Source organism: Aquarana catesbeiana, linkage group LG01 (assembly GCF_042186555.1).
Source record: "Aquarana catesbeiana isolate 2022-GZ linkage group LG01, ASM4218655v1, whole genome shotgun sequence".
Lineage (NCBI taxonomy): Eukaryota > Metazoa > Chordata > Amphibia > Anura > Ranidae > Aquarana > Aquarana catesbeiana.
In genome coordinates, this window is record NC_133324.1 from 877,451,946 (window position 1) to 877,468,811 (window position 16,866).

Below are 16,866 nucleotides of genomic sequence, written 5' to 3' on the forward strand. Positions count from 1 at the left end.
GAGCAGCTGTTTCAGGCTCTCATTGGCTCGCTGAGAGGCTGAGATGTGGGATCGGGTCGGGTCGGCTTCAAAAAAGATATGTATACTGATTTCTTTACAGGGCTAGATAGGTTAGTAGGTTAGTGTTAGATAGTGGATGTCTGTAGATGTAGAGATTTTAGTGTTAAGGTGGATTTTTTCTTTAATGCTCTGGGTATCAAAACCTAACTTATGTCATTTTAGAAAATACAAATTTTAGGTATTTGTGCTTGTCATCATGACCCTGCCTGTCATCTGTGTTCTGTTATACCCTATATACTGCTGGGCTATTTATGTGACTGACTGTATCATTGCAGGTCAAGGACTCGGATGCAAATGTAGAGAACAAGAAATCTGATCATAAACAAGATGCCAGTGATTCTCCCTCAAAAGCTAAAAAGAAGATTCGAATGAGACCGTCTAGACTTATGCCACTGGAGGAAGTAGGTTGCACTATCTGTTATATGTAATGTAATGTAATGAGGTATGTAACAAGACCTTGTATGCAATTATAGCTTTTCTTGCTTATGGTATGAAGTGAGACTAATTGGAAAAGTAAAGTGTAGAAAATGCTAAGCTGCCACAGACAGGAGGACTCTTTTTAACAGAAATTTGTTGTTTTTTTTTTAAGCTTCTATGAATGGGGCCAGGAATGACGACCCCAAAAGTGTTGTAGGCATCCTTGCTGGTATTATTTCTGAACCCATTTTAAGGTTAGAATTCGATTGGAAATATGAAAGAGGAAAACAGAATAACTACGATGAAAAAGAATGGGTACTGGTTATTCAAACTGAAATGAGAATGTGTACTAGTCATCCAAGTCAAACACACAATGGGTACTAATCAACCAAGGCAAAAAGAGAATGTGTACTAGGCAGTCAAGACAAAAACAGAATTGTACTAGTCAGTCAAGATGAAAACATAATGAGGGGAATTTATAAAAACTGGAGCAGCCAGAATCTGGAATAGTTGTGCATGGCAACCAATCAGATTCTATTTTTCATCTTCAAAGCTTAACTGAACAAGGATCTTAGGGCCTATACCCAAGCCTCTGACACTGCAGTGGAACCCCAAGTTGCAGGCAGGAGTCCCCATCTGGAGACGGGAGTGGGGAGAGGAGCTTGTGTTGTGTGCTGAGAATAGTCGCCTCTTGTGACCACCAATGGTAGGTTGACAGGGAAGCGTGCAATCTTCTGCTGAGACATTGGGTGTCTGGGGGGGGGGGGGGTAACCCCCTTTCACAATCTCCTTTGAGGCTCTTATTTTGTATTGCTGGATTCCCATCAATCACTCTTCTTTCATTGACACCCAGATTGCTTGTAGCATATTTGTATCTATTCCGGTTGGTGTATGCATTCTTGTGACTCTGCAAAAATGTCTTCCTCAGGGCCCTAAAGTGTTAGTTAAGCTTTTCAGAGGAAATTGGAAACCTGCCTACACCCTCCCTACCACTCTGATCCCTTCTGTACTTACCTCCCTTGGGTGATGTGCTGTCAGCGCCTATACAGCCAGTCTGGCGGCCTGGAGATTCAAAATACCAACACTTCTCCCTCTTCATTCAGCAGGGCTTCGTGAGAGTTCAGAGCGCTTCTTGGTCTGGGCCACCAGGTGAACTAGAGAATTGAAAATACACAGAGAACTGGAGTTGTAGCTAATGGGAACCAATCAGATTTTACAGTTTTATTTTTGGGGAAACGTTAAACAAGAATTTGATCAGTTGCTGTGGGATAGAACTGCAATCGTTTGCTATTTTTCACTTCTTTAGTTTTAATGGATCAGATCAGACCTATAACATTAAGATAATGAGTTATGAATTTTAAGTGTATCTAGAGCCCCAAATTTTTTGTGTTTCTTATTGATAGACTAGGGAAGGTTTAGAATTGGGTCTTGAATTGTACCATTTGGAAAAAAATATTAAAATGTAACCACTTGCAGACCGCCCACCATACATATACTGCGGCAGGGTAGCCGCTCTGCGCCAGATCACGTACCTAGTACATGATCTGACACTTCCGGGTCTGGGGCGAGCGTGCCACCAGGGAACCACTCCTGCTGTAAACAAGGCAGATTGCCGTTCTGTCAAAAAGGAAAGGTTTTGATCCTGTCTTCCTGTAAAACACCTCGCACACAGTGAGAAATATTTTTTAGCACTGATCATAGTATTCGTGTCACTGGTCCCCAAAAAGTGTCAGTTAGGTGTCTGATTTGTCCGCAGTCCCGTTATAAGTCACCAATCGCTGCCATTACTAGTAAAAAAAAAATAACTAAAAATATCCCATAAATTGTAGACACTATAACTTTTGCGCAAACCAATCAATATACGCTTATTGGGATTTTTTAACCAAAAATATGTAGCAGAATACATATCAGCCTAAATACCACCAAAAGAAAGCTCTATTTGTGGGAAAAAAGAAAACAAATTTTATTCGGGTACAGTGTCACAAGTTAACCACTTGCCGACCAGCCCCCGCAGTTGTACTGCGGCAGTATGGCATGGCTGGGCAAAACAACGTTATGTAACGTCGCTTCGCCCTGTGGCCACTAGGGGCGCGCCCGCTGCTTGCCCCCTGAGCCGATGCGAGTGCCTGGCGGTCACGATCACCGCCGGGCTCCCGCGATTGCTGCTGACACACGGAGAACCGGGATCTGTGTGTGTAAACACACAGTTTCCAGTTCTCTGAGGGGAGAAAAGACAGATCGTCTGTTCATACAGAGTATGAATAGCGATCTATCTCTTCCCCTACACAGTCCCCTCCCCCCCTCAGTTAGAACACACACTAGGGAACTCAATGAACCCCTTCATCACCCCCTAGTGTTAACCCCTTCCCTGTCAGTGACATTTTTACAGTAATCTGCATTTTTATAGCACTGATCGCTGTATAAATGCCAATGGTCCCAAAAATGTATCAAAATTGTCCGATGTGTCCTCCATAATGTCACAGTCCCGATAAAAATCACAGATCGCAGCCATTACTAGTAAAAAAAAAAATAATAATAAAAATGCCATTATACTATGCCCTATTTTGTAGACACTATAACTTTTGCGCAAACCAATCAATATACGTTTATTGTGATTTTTTTTTTTTTTTTTTACCAAAAATATGTAGAAGAATACATATTGGCCTAAACTGAGGAAAAAAAATTTTTTTTTATATATTTTGGGATATTTATTATAGAAAAAAGTAAAAATTATTGCGCTTTTTTTTCAAAATTGTCGCTCTTGTTTTGTTTATAGCACGAAAAATAAAAATCGCAGAGGCGATCAAATACCACCAAAAGAAAGTTCTATTTGTGGGAAAAAAAGGATGTCAATTTTGTTTGGGTACAATGTCGCACGACAGCGCAATTGCCAGTTAAAGCGACGCAGTGTCGAATCGCAAAAAGTGCTCTGGTCAGGAAGGGGGTAAAATCTGGGGCTGAAGCAGTTAAAGTAACACAGTGCCGTATTGCAAAAAATGGCCTGGTCATAAGGAGGGCTAAATCTTCCTGAGGTCAAGTGGTTAAAAAAAAGGCCATAAATGGATGTCTCAAATGCCTTTTGTCCAGTTTTAATATGGATCAATAAATGAAAAAGATTTAAAAAAAAAATTGGGGTTGATCACGATCTGCCCATCAATTGCCACCACTGTATAGTGGGGGCATCAAAGGTTTTTGGAAGAATTTACTGGACCCTGGTCTCCGTAAGCTTGAGAACCACTAGGGTAGACCATCAGTCAAAATCCAAAATGTCCATGGAAAACACACTGTAAATGAGAGAAGGCCTGTCACTGGACTAGGAAGGGCTCCACAATAATTAGTATTTTCTGTTATGTTGAGATCTAAGACATGTTTTTATTTATATGTTCTAATTTAGTTAAATCTGAAAATATTTCATATGAATATTTACTGTATATCACTTATAGAAAGCAGATGGCAAGCCTTGTATGGACTCCGGTGCTCTCCCAAAGCTCTTCCTTTTTTTTCTTTTTTTTTTTTTACATCTGTTGTGCTGAAAATAGTTAAAAGAATTGGAGAAGGGACACAACCTTACACCACTCCCCTAACAGACTGGGAATATCTGCAGAAGCTGCCAAAAAGCATATAAGCAGTGTGGAGCTCTGTGCCAAAAACTACTACCTCCTAGCGTAATTAGCCCTGCATGTTTTCAAAGTCAGCCGCTAATAAATATTTGAAAAACATTTTTCCTACATGTGGTTACAAATATTACAGATTTTTTATACATAAAGTAGATACAAATATGAAAGCTTAAAGATGAATTTCAGGTGTGAATATTTTATATATCATACTTGGCCAATTCCCCTGGAAGCTGGAAATCACTGAAGTAGACACCGCTACTCCTGTGATCTCCACTTCCTTCCAGGTCCTGTGCGGAGTGGCTGTCTTACTGTATTCTGAACACAGTAGGTCGGCTGCTCAGCATGGGTGCCGTTCAAAGAATCTTTCAAGTGTTCTCTGTTTAGACAAGGTGAAGAGGCAGGGGTTCTGATGGCACAATCTCCACCTATTCCAATCAGAGAATGCTTTGCATTCATTCACAAAATGCAAAGCATTCCCTGAATGGCACCCATGCTAAGCGGCTGACCTCCTGTGTTTAAAATGCAGTAGGCCAGCTGCTCAGCACAGGATTTGGAAGCAAGCAGAGATCACAGGAGTAGCAGTATTTACTACATTGGTTTCCAGGGGCAGGTATGGTATATGCATAGTGTGGCAGGGGTGAGCTTGTGCCACTGTTTAAAATGGTGGTTTATGCCAGATTTTGTAAGAAGCAAGCACACTAATAAATATATAGGAGCTAGTGCGCAAAAAACCACAATATAAACAAAAAATATTCTGAAACTGACGGTAAAATACCCGATAAAGAGCTGCCAACATAGATGGGTCCACTCAGTTCCCCCAGGAAAGAATATTGAAATAAAGATATGTGGCGCTACTCTATCAATCAGTAACAATCAGATAATCAGAAACCACAACCGTAGTCATCTAAGATAAAGGATGAAATTGGCAAAGTGGGCTCCACTACATATAATCAATGCCAGAAAAAATATTAATATTATTAAAATATTATGACCTTAGGAAAGATAACACCATACAGGAGTTCATCAAAGAAGAGATCAGTTCTAAAATGTGGAAATGAATAAGTGAATACCAACAATTAGAATGCTCAATAGAATAAATATTGTGTCAATGCTCGGTAAAATAATTATAAACTATATCAACCACCCCTCCTCAAGTGACAATATAAAGTGAACCTGTGAATATAATAAAATGACTTCCCAAACTGGATGGACAACAAAAAATCTCTGATCGTGGACAATAAACACCAAATACAGCTAACAGTATATCACAGGCAGCACACTAATGGCACAGGTGTGTGCTGGCTTCATATGAGAGCCAGAGTTAGAGCTCAGGGCCCCACCCGCCCGAGGGGGTCCGTTTGTGAAGGGAGCTGTGAGGTTCACGTCGCACCATACTATCCAGGTCAGGACAGACAAAGGCCCGAGCCTGTGAGGATGTAGCAGCTGGGAGCTCCAGGAGAAAGAGTCAAGCTGACAAGGGTACATCGTTTTGTTCCCGAGCACTGGGACTGTGCGTTTGTCAGTTTGGAGGACCAAGACATGAGGCCTGAGCAGTGAACCTGTAAAGAGAGCCACAAGGGTGAATTCTATGTTTTGTTGCATTGATTTGTGGCAAACTATTCAGGTCTGAACTTTTTGCTTGGTTTTAAATAAAAGTGGGCATAAAAGCTCTAAAACGTATCTCTGGCGTGGAGTAAACTCACTGTTTGGCCCTACCAATGAGCTACAAATTCCCCAACTTGTCACAATAGTTACATTGCTCCAAGCTCGACCACTGTAAGTAAGGGCTAATTTACACTTGCTTCAAAACATGGCTTCGGACACGCTTTGTTAAAGCTCCCTGAACGCCAGTGAAAGCCCCTGTCACTAAACAAAATGGTTAGCTTACAGTCCTGTTTACACAGGCTTTTGCTTGATGCTTCGATGAGGTTTTGGTGGGGCTTCGATGAGGCTTTGGTGAGGCTTCGTGGGTCTTCAATTGGGTTTCGATGAGGATTTAGTGTGGCTTCGTGGGGCTTCAATGAGGTTTCGATGAGGCTTCAATGAGGTTTCGATGAGGCTTTGGTGAGGCTTCGTGGGGCTTCAATGAGGTTTCGATGAGGCTTCGTGGGGCTTCAATGAGGTTTCGATGAGGCTTCGTGGGGCTTCAATGAGGTTTCGATGAGGCTTTAGTGGGACTTCGATGAGGCTTTGATGGGGCTTCAAGCGAGCTTTGCCATAGAGTTCTATGGAGGTTTTGAAGACGCTTTGAAGCACCACTGAAGCTACATGGGGTATAATTTTTGAAGCGAAGCTAGAACAAAGCAAAAGCAAGATGCAAACAGGATTGTAAGCTAACCATTTTATTTAGTGACAGACTTTGACTGGCGTTCAGAGAGCTTTAACAAAGTGTGCCCGAAGCCTTGTTTTGAAGCAAGTGTAAACTAGCTGTTAATGTGTGTTGAAGCTGAAGCAAGTGTAAATGAGCCCTACAATGTATGTATAAAATACCCATACCTGGAATTCTTCTTTAAGCTTTTATATTTGTATCTATGTATAGACAATCTGTAATATGTGTAACTATATGTAAAAAATACTTATTGCCAAAAAATTAGAATTACAGTTAACAGAAAAAACATTAAAGTTTACGCTAAACCTGAACGCCACGTAAATGCACTGGTTAAATATGTATATGGGGAGCTGTTCTACATACCAAAGGATTAGTATTTCTGTTCATGCAGTACTGAGATTTACACATCTCTGCTACACAGTCATCCCCATCTGGCAGGACAGGAGACCTGAGTATCAACAAGACAATAAAATAAGGGGAACTATTGACTGTGATAAACTACAGGGCTAAACATGATATGCCAAGGAGGATAGGCAGGCATCACTAAATGAATCCGGACCGAGTCACTTTCCCATCTGGACCTGTGGCCATTAAGGAGCCAGTTCTGTCTCCCAACCTTTGCGGCTGTCATTCTCATAGCAGAGCGAGAGGCAGGACAGATGGACAGCAGCTTGGTAGCACTGGTTGGAGGGCAGGAGCTGCCCGAGACAACTTTCCAGATTAAGCAGCAGGTGACCAGTCACCAGCTTTTTTAATATCCAAAGTTAATTCCGGCAGCTCCTGCTCCCGCCCTCCATCCAGTGCTGTCCATCTGTCCTGCCTCCTGCTCTGTGTACCTCTGTATGGTAGCAGAGTGAGGGGGGCAGAGGACCTGGCTGAAGGATAGGGGAGCAGGCGATGTTTGATGTAAATGCACAGATAGCTCTAGTGTGGGGGGTGATGTGAAAAGGGCAGAGAACACTACTGCAGGGAGAGTGATGATGTGAAAAGGGCAGAGAACACTACTGCAGGGAGAGTGATGATGTGAAAAGGGCAGAGAACACTACTGCAGGGAGAGTGATGATGTGAAAAGGGCAGAATGCACAGAGGACACTGCTTTGGGGGGGTTGTTGATGTGAAGGGGGTTCGGGACACTACTGTGAAGAGGGCAAAGGTCCTTGCTGTGAAGTGGAGGACTGTGATGTATAGAAGGGTGATTGTAATATGCAGGGTGGACTGAGGATACTGATGTAAGAACAGGATTGTGATCTAAGAGGAGGGGGGCTGTGATGCGAAGGATCTGACTCATTGGACAAACATGCGCTTCGGACCTCTGCTCGAAAAAAATTTCACTGATCGGACCTGCGTGAATTTTAATTCAATAACCCTTTGATTAGGGTAATGGTCAATAAACACACTGACCGTTTCAGGAAATAGTGAAACTTAAACTCAAGAAATATCAAAGCATCAGTAGTAAGACAAGACCATGAACAAGGTAAAGAAGTACAAAGAGGTGAAGACCTGAAAGGATTGCAGGACAGGAATGGAGGTTCAGACAAGTCCAACAAGGTAATACAAGGACAAACAAGACACAAACTGAAGTTGGCGTAGACCTTTGTATTCCAGACATAAACTAGTATTGTATTACAGCACTTCCCTGCAGCAGAGAAGATGAATAAATCCCCATGAGGTTTTCAAAGGATCAGATAAAGAGAGGACTGACTGCGAACAGACGCTCAGCAAATGGATAAAGAGATCAACCACAGTTCTCAAAGTGTGTTGAATAGGAATATGGCATACAAGAAATATGAATTCACTTGTTGACTGAACATTAAGGCCTCATGCACACTGGACGTTTTTACAGCTGCTGATTTTGGCTTCAGGCATTTTTTTTTCCTGCAGCCAGTAAACTTCCCAGCATCCTATGTGTCCATGCACACATAGGCTGTTATCAGCGGTTTTTGGCAGGGGTATTTTTTTAGGCTGAAAAAAAAAAAACCAACAGAACTACTGCATTCGAAGTGGAGTTTTTCTTCAGCTGTAAAAATGCTCTAATGCTGACAAACGCTGTAAAACGCAGCTATCTGGTGTTTACAAGCGTTTTTGAGACTCCAGAATTTTGGGAAAGTGGGAGTTAAAAATAGCAAAGAGGTGTTTTCTTGCTAAAAACCCTAACGCGGCAAATTAAAAAAGAGGCAAAAAAACGTGTGTTTTTAACGCGCCAATGCTACTGGTGTTTTCATAACATCCAGTGTGCATGAGGCTTAAATAGGCTTTCAATCATTCATTCCACAAAGAGTCTGAATCCACTTTCTGTGCACCAAGTGCCTTTGCAGACCCAGTTTTTACCTTATAAAGGAACTGGGGACATCATCACTGTGCTGTACGTGAGCTGAGCTGTAGGAGGTACACAGCAGGCTCCACCCACTATAGGCTGCCTGCAAAAAACTACAGAAGGGGGCGGAGACGAGACCAGTTACCCTACATAAGTAGAAAGAGCAACAGTGACCAGTCTATATTAGAGGAAGCTCCTGCACAGATTCAAATGTTCACACCTAAGGCTCAGATCTGGAAGAAGTATACAAAGCACAACAAGATTCAAGCAAAGATATACATGTCGCTTGTATTTAGACAAAATGTGCTTATCTCAGAGTTCAGCTTTAAATCCATGCTCTCTCTGGGTTGCTTTTTTGCTTTTTTTTTTTTTTTTTTTTTTTTTTACTTTTATTGACTGGACGCTCAGGATCCATGTGACATCTGCTGATATACACTATCTCACAAAAGTTAGTACACCCCTCGCATTTTTGTAAATATTTTATTCTATCTTTTCATATGACACTACAACACTAAAGAAAGACACTTTGCTACAATGTAAAGTACTGAGTGTACAGCTTGTATAACAGTGTAAATTTGCTGTCCTCTCAAAATAACTCAACACACAGCCATTAATGTCTAAACCGCTGGCAACAAAAGTGAGTACACCCCTAAGTGAAAATGTCCCAATTAGCCATTTTCCCTCCCTGGTGTCATGTGACTCGTTACTGTTACAAGGACTCAGGTGTGAATGGGGAGCAGGTGTGTTAAATTTGGTGTTATCGCTCTCATACTGGTCACTGGAAGTTCAAAATGGCACCTCATGGCAAAGAACTCTCTGAGGAGCTGAAAAAAAATTGTTGCTCTAAATAAAGATGACCTAGGCTATAAGAAGATTGCCAAAACCCTGAGCTGCAGCATGGTGGCCAAGACCATACAGCGGTTGATCAGGACAGGTTCCACCTAGGACGGGCCTCGCCATGGTCGACCAAAGAAGTTCAGCATCATATCCAGAGGTTGTCTTTGGGAAATAGACGTATGAGTGCTGCCAGCATTACTGCAGAGGTTGAAGGGGTGGGGGAGCTCAGACCTTAAACCGCACACTGCATCAAATTGGTCTGCATGGCTGTCGTCCCAGAAGGAAGCCTCTTCTAAAAATGATACACAAGAAAGCCCGCAAACAGTTTGCTGAAGACAAGCAGACTAAGGACATGGTTTACTGGAACCATGTCCTGTGGTCTAATGAGACCAAGATAAACTTATTTGGTTCAGATGGTGTCAAGCGGATGTGACGGCAACCAGGTGAGGAGTACAAAGACAAGTGTGTCTTGCCTACAGTCAAGCATGGTGGTGGGAGTGTCATGGTCTGGGGCTACATGAGTGCTGCCGGCACTGGGGAGCTACAGTTCATTGAGGGAACCATGAATGCCAACATGTACTGTGACATACTGAAGCAGAGCATGATCCCCTCCCTTCGGAGACTGGGCCACAGGGCAGTATTTCAACATGATAAGGACCCCAAACACACCTCCATGACGACTACTGCCTTGCTAAAGAAGCTGAGGGTAAAGGTGATGGACTGACCAAGCATGTCTCCAGACCTAAACCCTATTGATCATCTGCGGGGCATCCTCAAACGGAAGATGGAGGAGCGCAAGGTCTCTAACATCCACTAGCTCTGTGATGTCATCATGAAGGAGTGAAAGAGGACTCCAGTGGCAACCTGTGAAGCTCTGGTGAACTCCATGCCCAAGAGGGTTAAGGCAGTGCTGGAAAATAATTGTGGCCACACAAAATATTGACACTTTGGGCCCAATTTGGACATTTTCACTTACGGGTGTACTCACTCACTTTTGTTGCCAGCGGTTTAGACATTAATGGCTGTGTGTTGAGTTATTTTGAGGGGACAGCAAATTTACACTGTTATACAAGCTGTACACTCACTACTTTACATTGTAGCAAAGTGTCATTTCTTCAGTGTTGTCACATGAAAAGATATAATAAAATATTTACAAAAATATGAGGGGTGTACTCACTTTTGTGAGATGCTGTATGTGTAATGCCGCGTACACACGAGCGAACTTCTCGTCGGACTGAACTCCGAAGGACTTTTCGACGGAGTTCCAATGAAAGGACTTGCCTACACACGATCACACCAATGTCCGATCGTTTCGAACGTGATGATGTACGACCGGACTAGAAAAGGAAGTTCAATAGCCAGTAGCCAATAGCTGCCCTTGCGCCGTTTTTGGTCCGTCGGACTAGCATACAGACGAACGGTTTGTTCGATAGGAATTGAGTCTGTTGGAAAGATTTGAAACTTGTTCTATTTCTAAGGTCCGCCAGATTTTTCGACAGAAAAGGTCCGATGAAGCCCACACACAATCGAATCATCCAACGGATTCGTTCTGTCGGACCTTTGATGGCGAAAAGTCCAGTCGTGTATACGCGGCATAATACTTTTTTCTTCTGATTGCCTTTCTAGAAATTCAGTATACAATCTTATTACTATATATAGATTTAATATCAGACAGCCCAGATTGTATAGGAGAAGTGTTTAAAGTACTTTTGTTACAGCACCGGCTACATCAATCGTGCCCTAATGGTTAGCAAGGAGGATAATCGGACGCATAATAATTAATTGAGGAACAGCTTTCGTCAACTTAATAAGGTTCCGCTCTGTTAGGCTTTATTTGTGTGAATAATTGGATAATGCTTCATGGTTTATTTATCTTGCAATCCCACTGGTGCATTCAGATATTTCATGCAATCGCTAAAAATAACTGCTATTTATATTCTTTTATGCACTGAGATTTATATGCTGTTGTGAGCTAGTCATTATAATGCTGCAGCTCATACTTCCACCTAGGAACCTTTTCCTAGTTGCATCGCAAGCTGCAGATAATATATACCATATTCTTTTCTTTGCAGGAAGGTGGCCAGCCGTCCAGTAATGGCGTTGAAGCATTTGCATTAAAGGCCAAAGTTGTTTATCCAATAAATCAAAAGTTTAGGGTAAGATGTCTACTTGTCCAGAGTAATGATCACAGATGATGTTGAAGTGGGTGATAGTGAACAGAAAGTGGCTAAAAGAATGCGTCCCTGTATTTCTTGCTTTTAGGAAAATTCTCTGAACACAGAACTATACCCAATATACCTAAATATACCAATAACTGGAGAAAAAAAAAACTAAACTTCTCAATATCCAAAAAGACTGGGACATAAGCCTTTTTCCTTATTGACAAACTACATATCCTGCAAGATACAAAAACCTAACTTTAAAGCTCCACTCCAGGGCACCAAAAAAAAAATGACTCTTGCAGTGGGGCCTACCTACACTACCTGGTTCCTTCACATGACCAGTCCCCCAAAGTCTCCTCCCTAAGGTGCTTCAACCAGCGTTTGCACTGGGATGTTATCACATGCAGTGCAGGACAAATAGTCGGCGAGAGCCCATCCACCCCCAGGACATTGGAGAGTAGAATAAAACGCTGGAACCTTGCCAGAGCAAGGGATATTCTTTTATCCTAAGACTGGGCAAGCATTTATCCCTTGTAGCCTGGGGGGCCACTGCAAGTTTTTTTTTTATTTATTTTTTCTTAACCCTGGAGTTCAGCTTTAAACCAGGTATTGCCTCACACTCACCAAATTACAATCCATGTACCTTTTTAGACTCTTATATGTTGTCAGAAATCAGAAGATTCTTTTCTACTATCAATGGAAGCATTGAGCCATCAAAGTATTATAGGACAGGGTCTTCACAATCTACACTTTGTATAATGATAACATCCCTAATTTTTCAAAGTTGCTCTACCAATCTTAAACATGAGCTCAATGTTTTTATCAAAAAAGACCTGAGATTATTCCTATTTGCAGTTAAATAATGAATTCCAAGATATTGTAAATTTCCACACACAATACATTTTCCCCTGTAGAATGGGCGTAACTTATTAATGCCATCATGCAAATGGAGAATCTCACTGCTGTTTACATAAGACTCAACAGAAGGCTTTCCAAAAATGTATCCCATCTAAATTATATATAGAGATTCTCAAAAATGTAAAGATCTTGAAACCCAACCCTTTACATAGCTGTAACAAGGTCTACTCCCCAAAGTGTGTCTTGATATACTGTTCTTCAGAGCTGAACTCCTCCAACCTAGATGACATCATGGAGGAAAATATACACCACATTATCCCGCCATCTTTCCCTCTCCCTGCAACTTTATTGTCCACTTTATTTATTTTTTCTCTCTTCTTTCTCCCTTCTTGTCTCTCTTTCTTGGCCCATTCTTTCTTCCCTGTCTCATCCTAACTAAATTTTCCTAAATTAAAAAATCTAAAATGGGGGACACACCATAATACTTACAATTCAACCAAGTGGGCAAGAACATTTTTGGAGAGAAGTCAGCAATGGTAGCACTTATTAATATGAACAGGGCATGGGTCGGTATACAGAGCACCACATCCCTGAATAACAACCTAGAACAAAAATAGAGTGCAAAAAATGGGACTTAAACGATGCTCTACAGCTTAGGAATGGAAACAAACATACATTTATGATTAAAAAAAAAAATCACATTTTTAATCTTTTGTATAGAATAAAGATGGATTACATATCCATAACAAATGATAAAATATACCAGACACTGATAGCCTTCAACACAGTCTAGATAATATTAATACATAAAGCAAAAGCATCTCCAGGATAGTAAGATATAGTAGACAATCACAAATACGAACTGGGTAGCTATGTAAACTCTACGCATTTCGCTTAAAAAGCTTCATCAGGAGATCATATATTGTGCTGGTAATAGAAAACAAGCATTAGAATACAAAAATGTGCACAACAAAAGATATGTGATATGTTATACCTTATATTTTATTGTCTGTTATAGATATCATAATCCATTTTTAATCATTTGTATGGAATAGAGAAGTGATTTTTTTTTTTTATCAGAACTGTATGTGTTTGTGTCCATTCCTGAGATGTAGAGCACAGTTAAAGTCCCATTTTTTGCACTATATTTTTGTTCGTGGTAGCACTCCTCTCCATCTTACATTTAGAGTAAGAACAGATATTAGTTTCCGATTAGGTAAAATAACGCATCGCATCTTCAACATCACCTATTTATCTCAGTACAATCTGTAAACATTTATTTTTAGCTGAAGAATGCTTGGAAAAATCCTCTGTTATTTTCCATCTGTCTGTGATTCCAGCCTCTTGCTGATGGAGCATCAAACCCATCACTGCATGAAAAATCTAAGCGTGCCCAGTTACCTAACCAGATGTTTGAAGACTCAGCGGGGAGCAGTACAGAATCTCTGAGTCAGGGGGAGAAGGAGGATGGAAGTTCATCCACCACAATACATTCCACTACCAGTCTGGATAGATTCTACGAGAGAACCTTTCCCCGAGTCAACGCTTTTCCTGAAGTTCTTATTTGTAACAGGTAGGAGTACTGCTGAATTAACAGTACAAACTTTAATACTATGTACAAAATATGCACTTGAAACATATGTTTGATATTAACCCTGTACCGTATGGAGGTCAAGTCAGTATTGGCTAAAGAGACCCTGCGACCAACCTAAAAAAATTGCAGGTAAAAGCGCAGAAAAATAAAGTATTTGTAATGCTTACTTACTGTGTTTTTTCCTTTTCCTAAATTACTTTTATTCAATTGCACTGTGCCTTTGAACTAGAAAATGTGACTACTCAAAGACAAACCTCTCTACCTACTCACACGTTATAGCCCTTTTCTCATACGGGAGTGTCCAAATACTGTCTGTGCTGACCCAGACTCTCCATTCTCCCTGTCTCATGTTCTTTTGTGTAGCAGCTAGGGGAGAAGTAAAGGAGAATACTATAGAGCAGTATTAAATTCATTTTTTTTGTTTGCCCTTAAACCACTCAAGTGTTTGGGGTCATTGTCCTGCTGGAAGGTGAACCTCCGTCCTAGCCTCAAATCACACACAGAGTGGTACAGGTTTTGCTCAAGAATATCCCTGTATTTAGCACCATCCATCTTTCCCTCAACTCTGACCAGTTTCCCAGTCCCGACTGCTGAAAAACATCCCCACAGCATGATGCTACCACCATCATGTTTCCCTGTGGGGGTTGTGTTCTTTGGGTGATGTAATGTGTTGGGTTTGCTCCAGACATAGCGTTTTCTTTGATGGCCAAAAACTTCAATTTTAGTCTCATCAGACCAGAGCACCTTCTTCAATACATTTTGGGTGTCTCCCACATGCCTTTTTGCAAACTCAAAACGTGCCATTTTGTTTTTTGCTGAAAGTAATGTCTTTCTTCTGGCCACTCTGCCATAAAGCCCAACTCTATGGAGCGTGCGACTTATTGTCATCCTATGTACAGATACTCCATTCTCTGCTGTGGAACTCTGCAGCTCCTCCAGGGTTACCTTGGCTGTCTGTGCTGCCCCTCTGATTAGTGCCCTCCTTGCCCGGTCCGTGAGTTTTGGTGTGTGGCCGTCTCTTGGCAGGTTTGCTGCTGTGCCATGTCTTTCCATTTGGTTATGATAGATTTGATGGTGCTCCTTAGGGATCATCAAAGATTTGGATATTTTTTTATAACCTAACCCTGACTTGTACTTCTCAACAACATTGCCCCTTGCTTGTTTGGAGAGTTCCTTGGGCTTCATGGCAGTGTTTGGTTAGGTGTTACAGCCTCTGGGGCCTTTCACAAAGGTGTGTATATGTAATGACAAATTATGTGGCACTTAGATTGCACACAGGTGGACATCATTTCACTAATTATGTGACTTCTGAAGGTAATTGGTTGCACCAGAGATTTTTATGGGCTTCATAACAAAGGGGGTGAATACATACGCACATGCCAATTATCAGTTTTTTTATTTCTGAAAAATAGTTTTATGTATATATTTTTCTAATTTTACTTCACCAGACTATTGTGTTCTGATCCATCACATATAATTCAGATTAAAAAACATTGAACTAAATGCTGTAATGTAACAAAATAGGTAAAACGCCAAGGGGGGTGAATACTTTTGCAAGACACTGTAAAGGTAAAAATCATGCATGGGAATATACTCTCACTTTAAGTCCTACTCTAGTGTGGCCTAGAGCAGGTGTCCCCAACCACCGGGCCGTGACCTCTTTCCACCCGGGCCGTGAGTGTGGTGGGTGGGTGGCATGACACAGACAGCGGACGGCTGGGCAGCATGACACAAGCAGCGGATGATCAGCATGATACAGACAACAGGTGGGCGGCATGATACAAACAATGGGCAGGCGGGCGGCATGATAGAGACAATGGGTGGGCGGACGAGGGAGCAGAGAGATGACATTACCGCCTGCCCTGCATCATCACGGTTCCACCCTCAGACTGTGCAGGCAAGGGCAGCAGAGAGATGACATCATCTCTCACTGCCCGCCCTCACTCACTCACTGGAAAGCTGGGGAGAGAAGCCTCCTTCTGTGCTGTCACTGTTGCCTGCCACCAAATTGCTTTTATATTTAAAAAGTGACAAGCTGCATCTGGTATTTTTTGGTGGCAAGCAACAGTAGGATGCTTCAGCTGGTGGCAGAATAGTGACCATCTACAGCTGGTGGCAGGCGACGTGGCAAGTGACAATCCGCAGCTGGTGGCAGGTGACGTGGCAAGTGACAATCTGCAGGTGGTGGCAGGTGACGTGGCAAGTGACAATCCGCAGCTGGTGGCAGGCGACGTGGCAAGTGACAATCTGCAGGTGGTGGCAGGCGACGTGGCAAGTGACAATCTGCAGGTGGTGGCAGGCGACATGGCACGTGACAATCCGCATCTGGTGGCAGGCGACAATCCGCATCTGGTGGCAGGTGATGTGGCAAGTTGCAACTAAAGGCAGTTGACAAGGCAAATGACAAGCTGCATCTGAAGGAAGGTGACGTGACAAGTGACAAGCTGCATCTGAAGGCAGGTGACGTGACAAGCTGCATCTGGCGCAGGCGACGGTGGCAAGTGATACACTTATGCCCCGTACACACGGTCGGACATTGATCGGACATTCCGACAACAAAATCCTAGGATTTTTTCCGACGGATGTTGGCTCAAACTTGTCTTGCATACAAACGGTCACACATAGTTGTCGGAAAATCCGATCGTTCTGAACGCGGTGACGTAAAACACGTACGTCGG

General features: G+C 42.2%; 1 protein-coding gene across 2 annotated transcripts in view; it reads left to right on the forward strand.

Annotated features, from left to right (window-relative positions):
* The window catches only part of EVC (EvC ciliary complex subunit 1), a 180,012-nt gene that overhangs the window by 28,862 nt on the left and 134,284 nt on the right, over positions 1-16,866 (forward strand). For both annotated transcript variants that reach the window (XM_073610289.1, XM_073610281.1), the window contains exons 2-4: positions 336-461; positions 11,647-11,730; positions 13,935-14,167. In XM_073610289.1, coding sequence (XP_073466390.1) covers positions 336-461; positions 11,647-11,730; positions 13,935-14,167 — 443 coding nt within the window. The remainder of the gene's footprint in view (positions 1-335; positions 462-11,646; positions 11,731-13,934; positions 14,168-16,866) is intronic.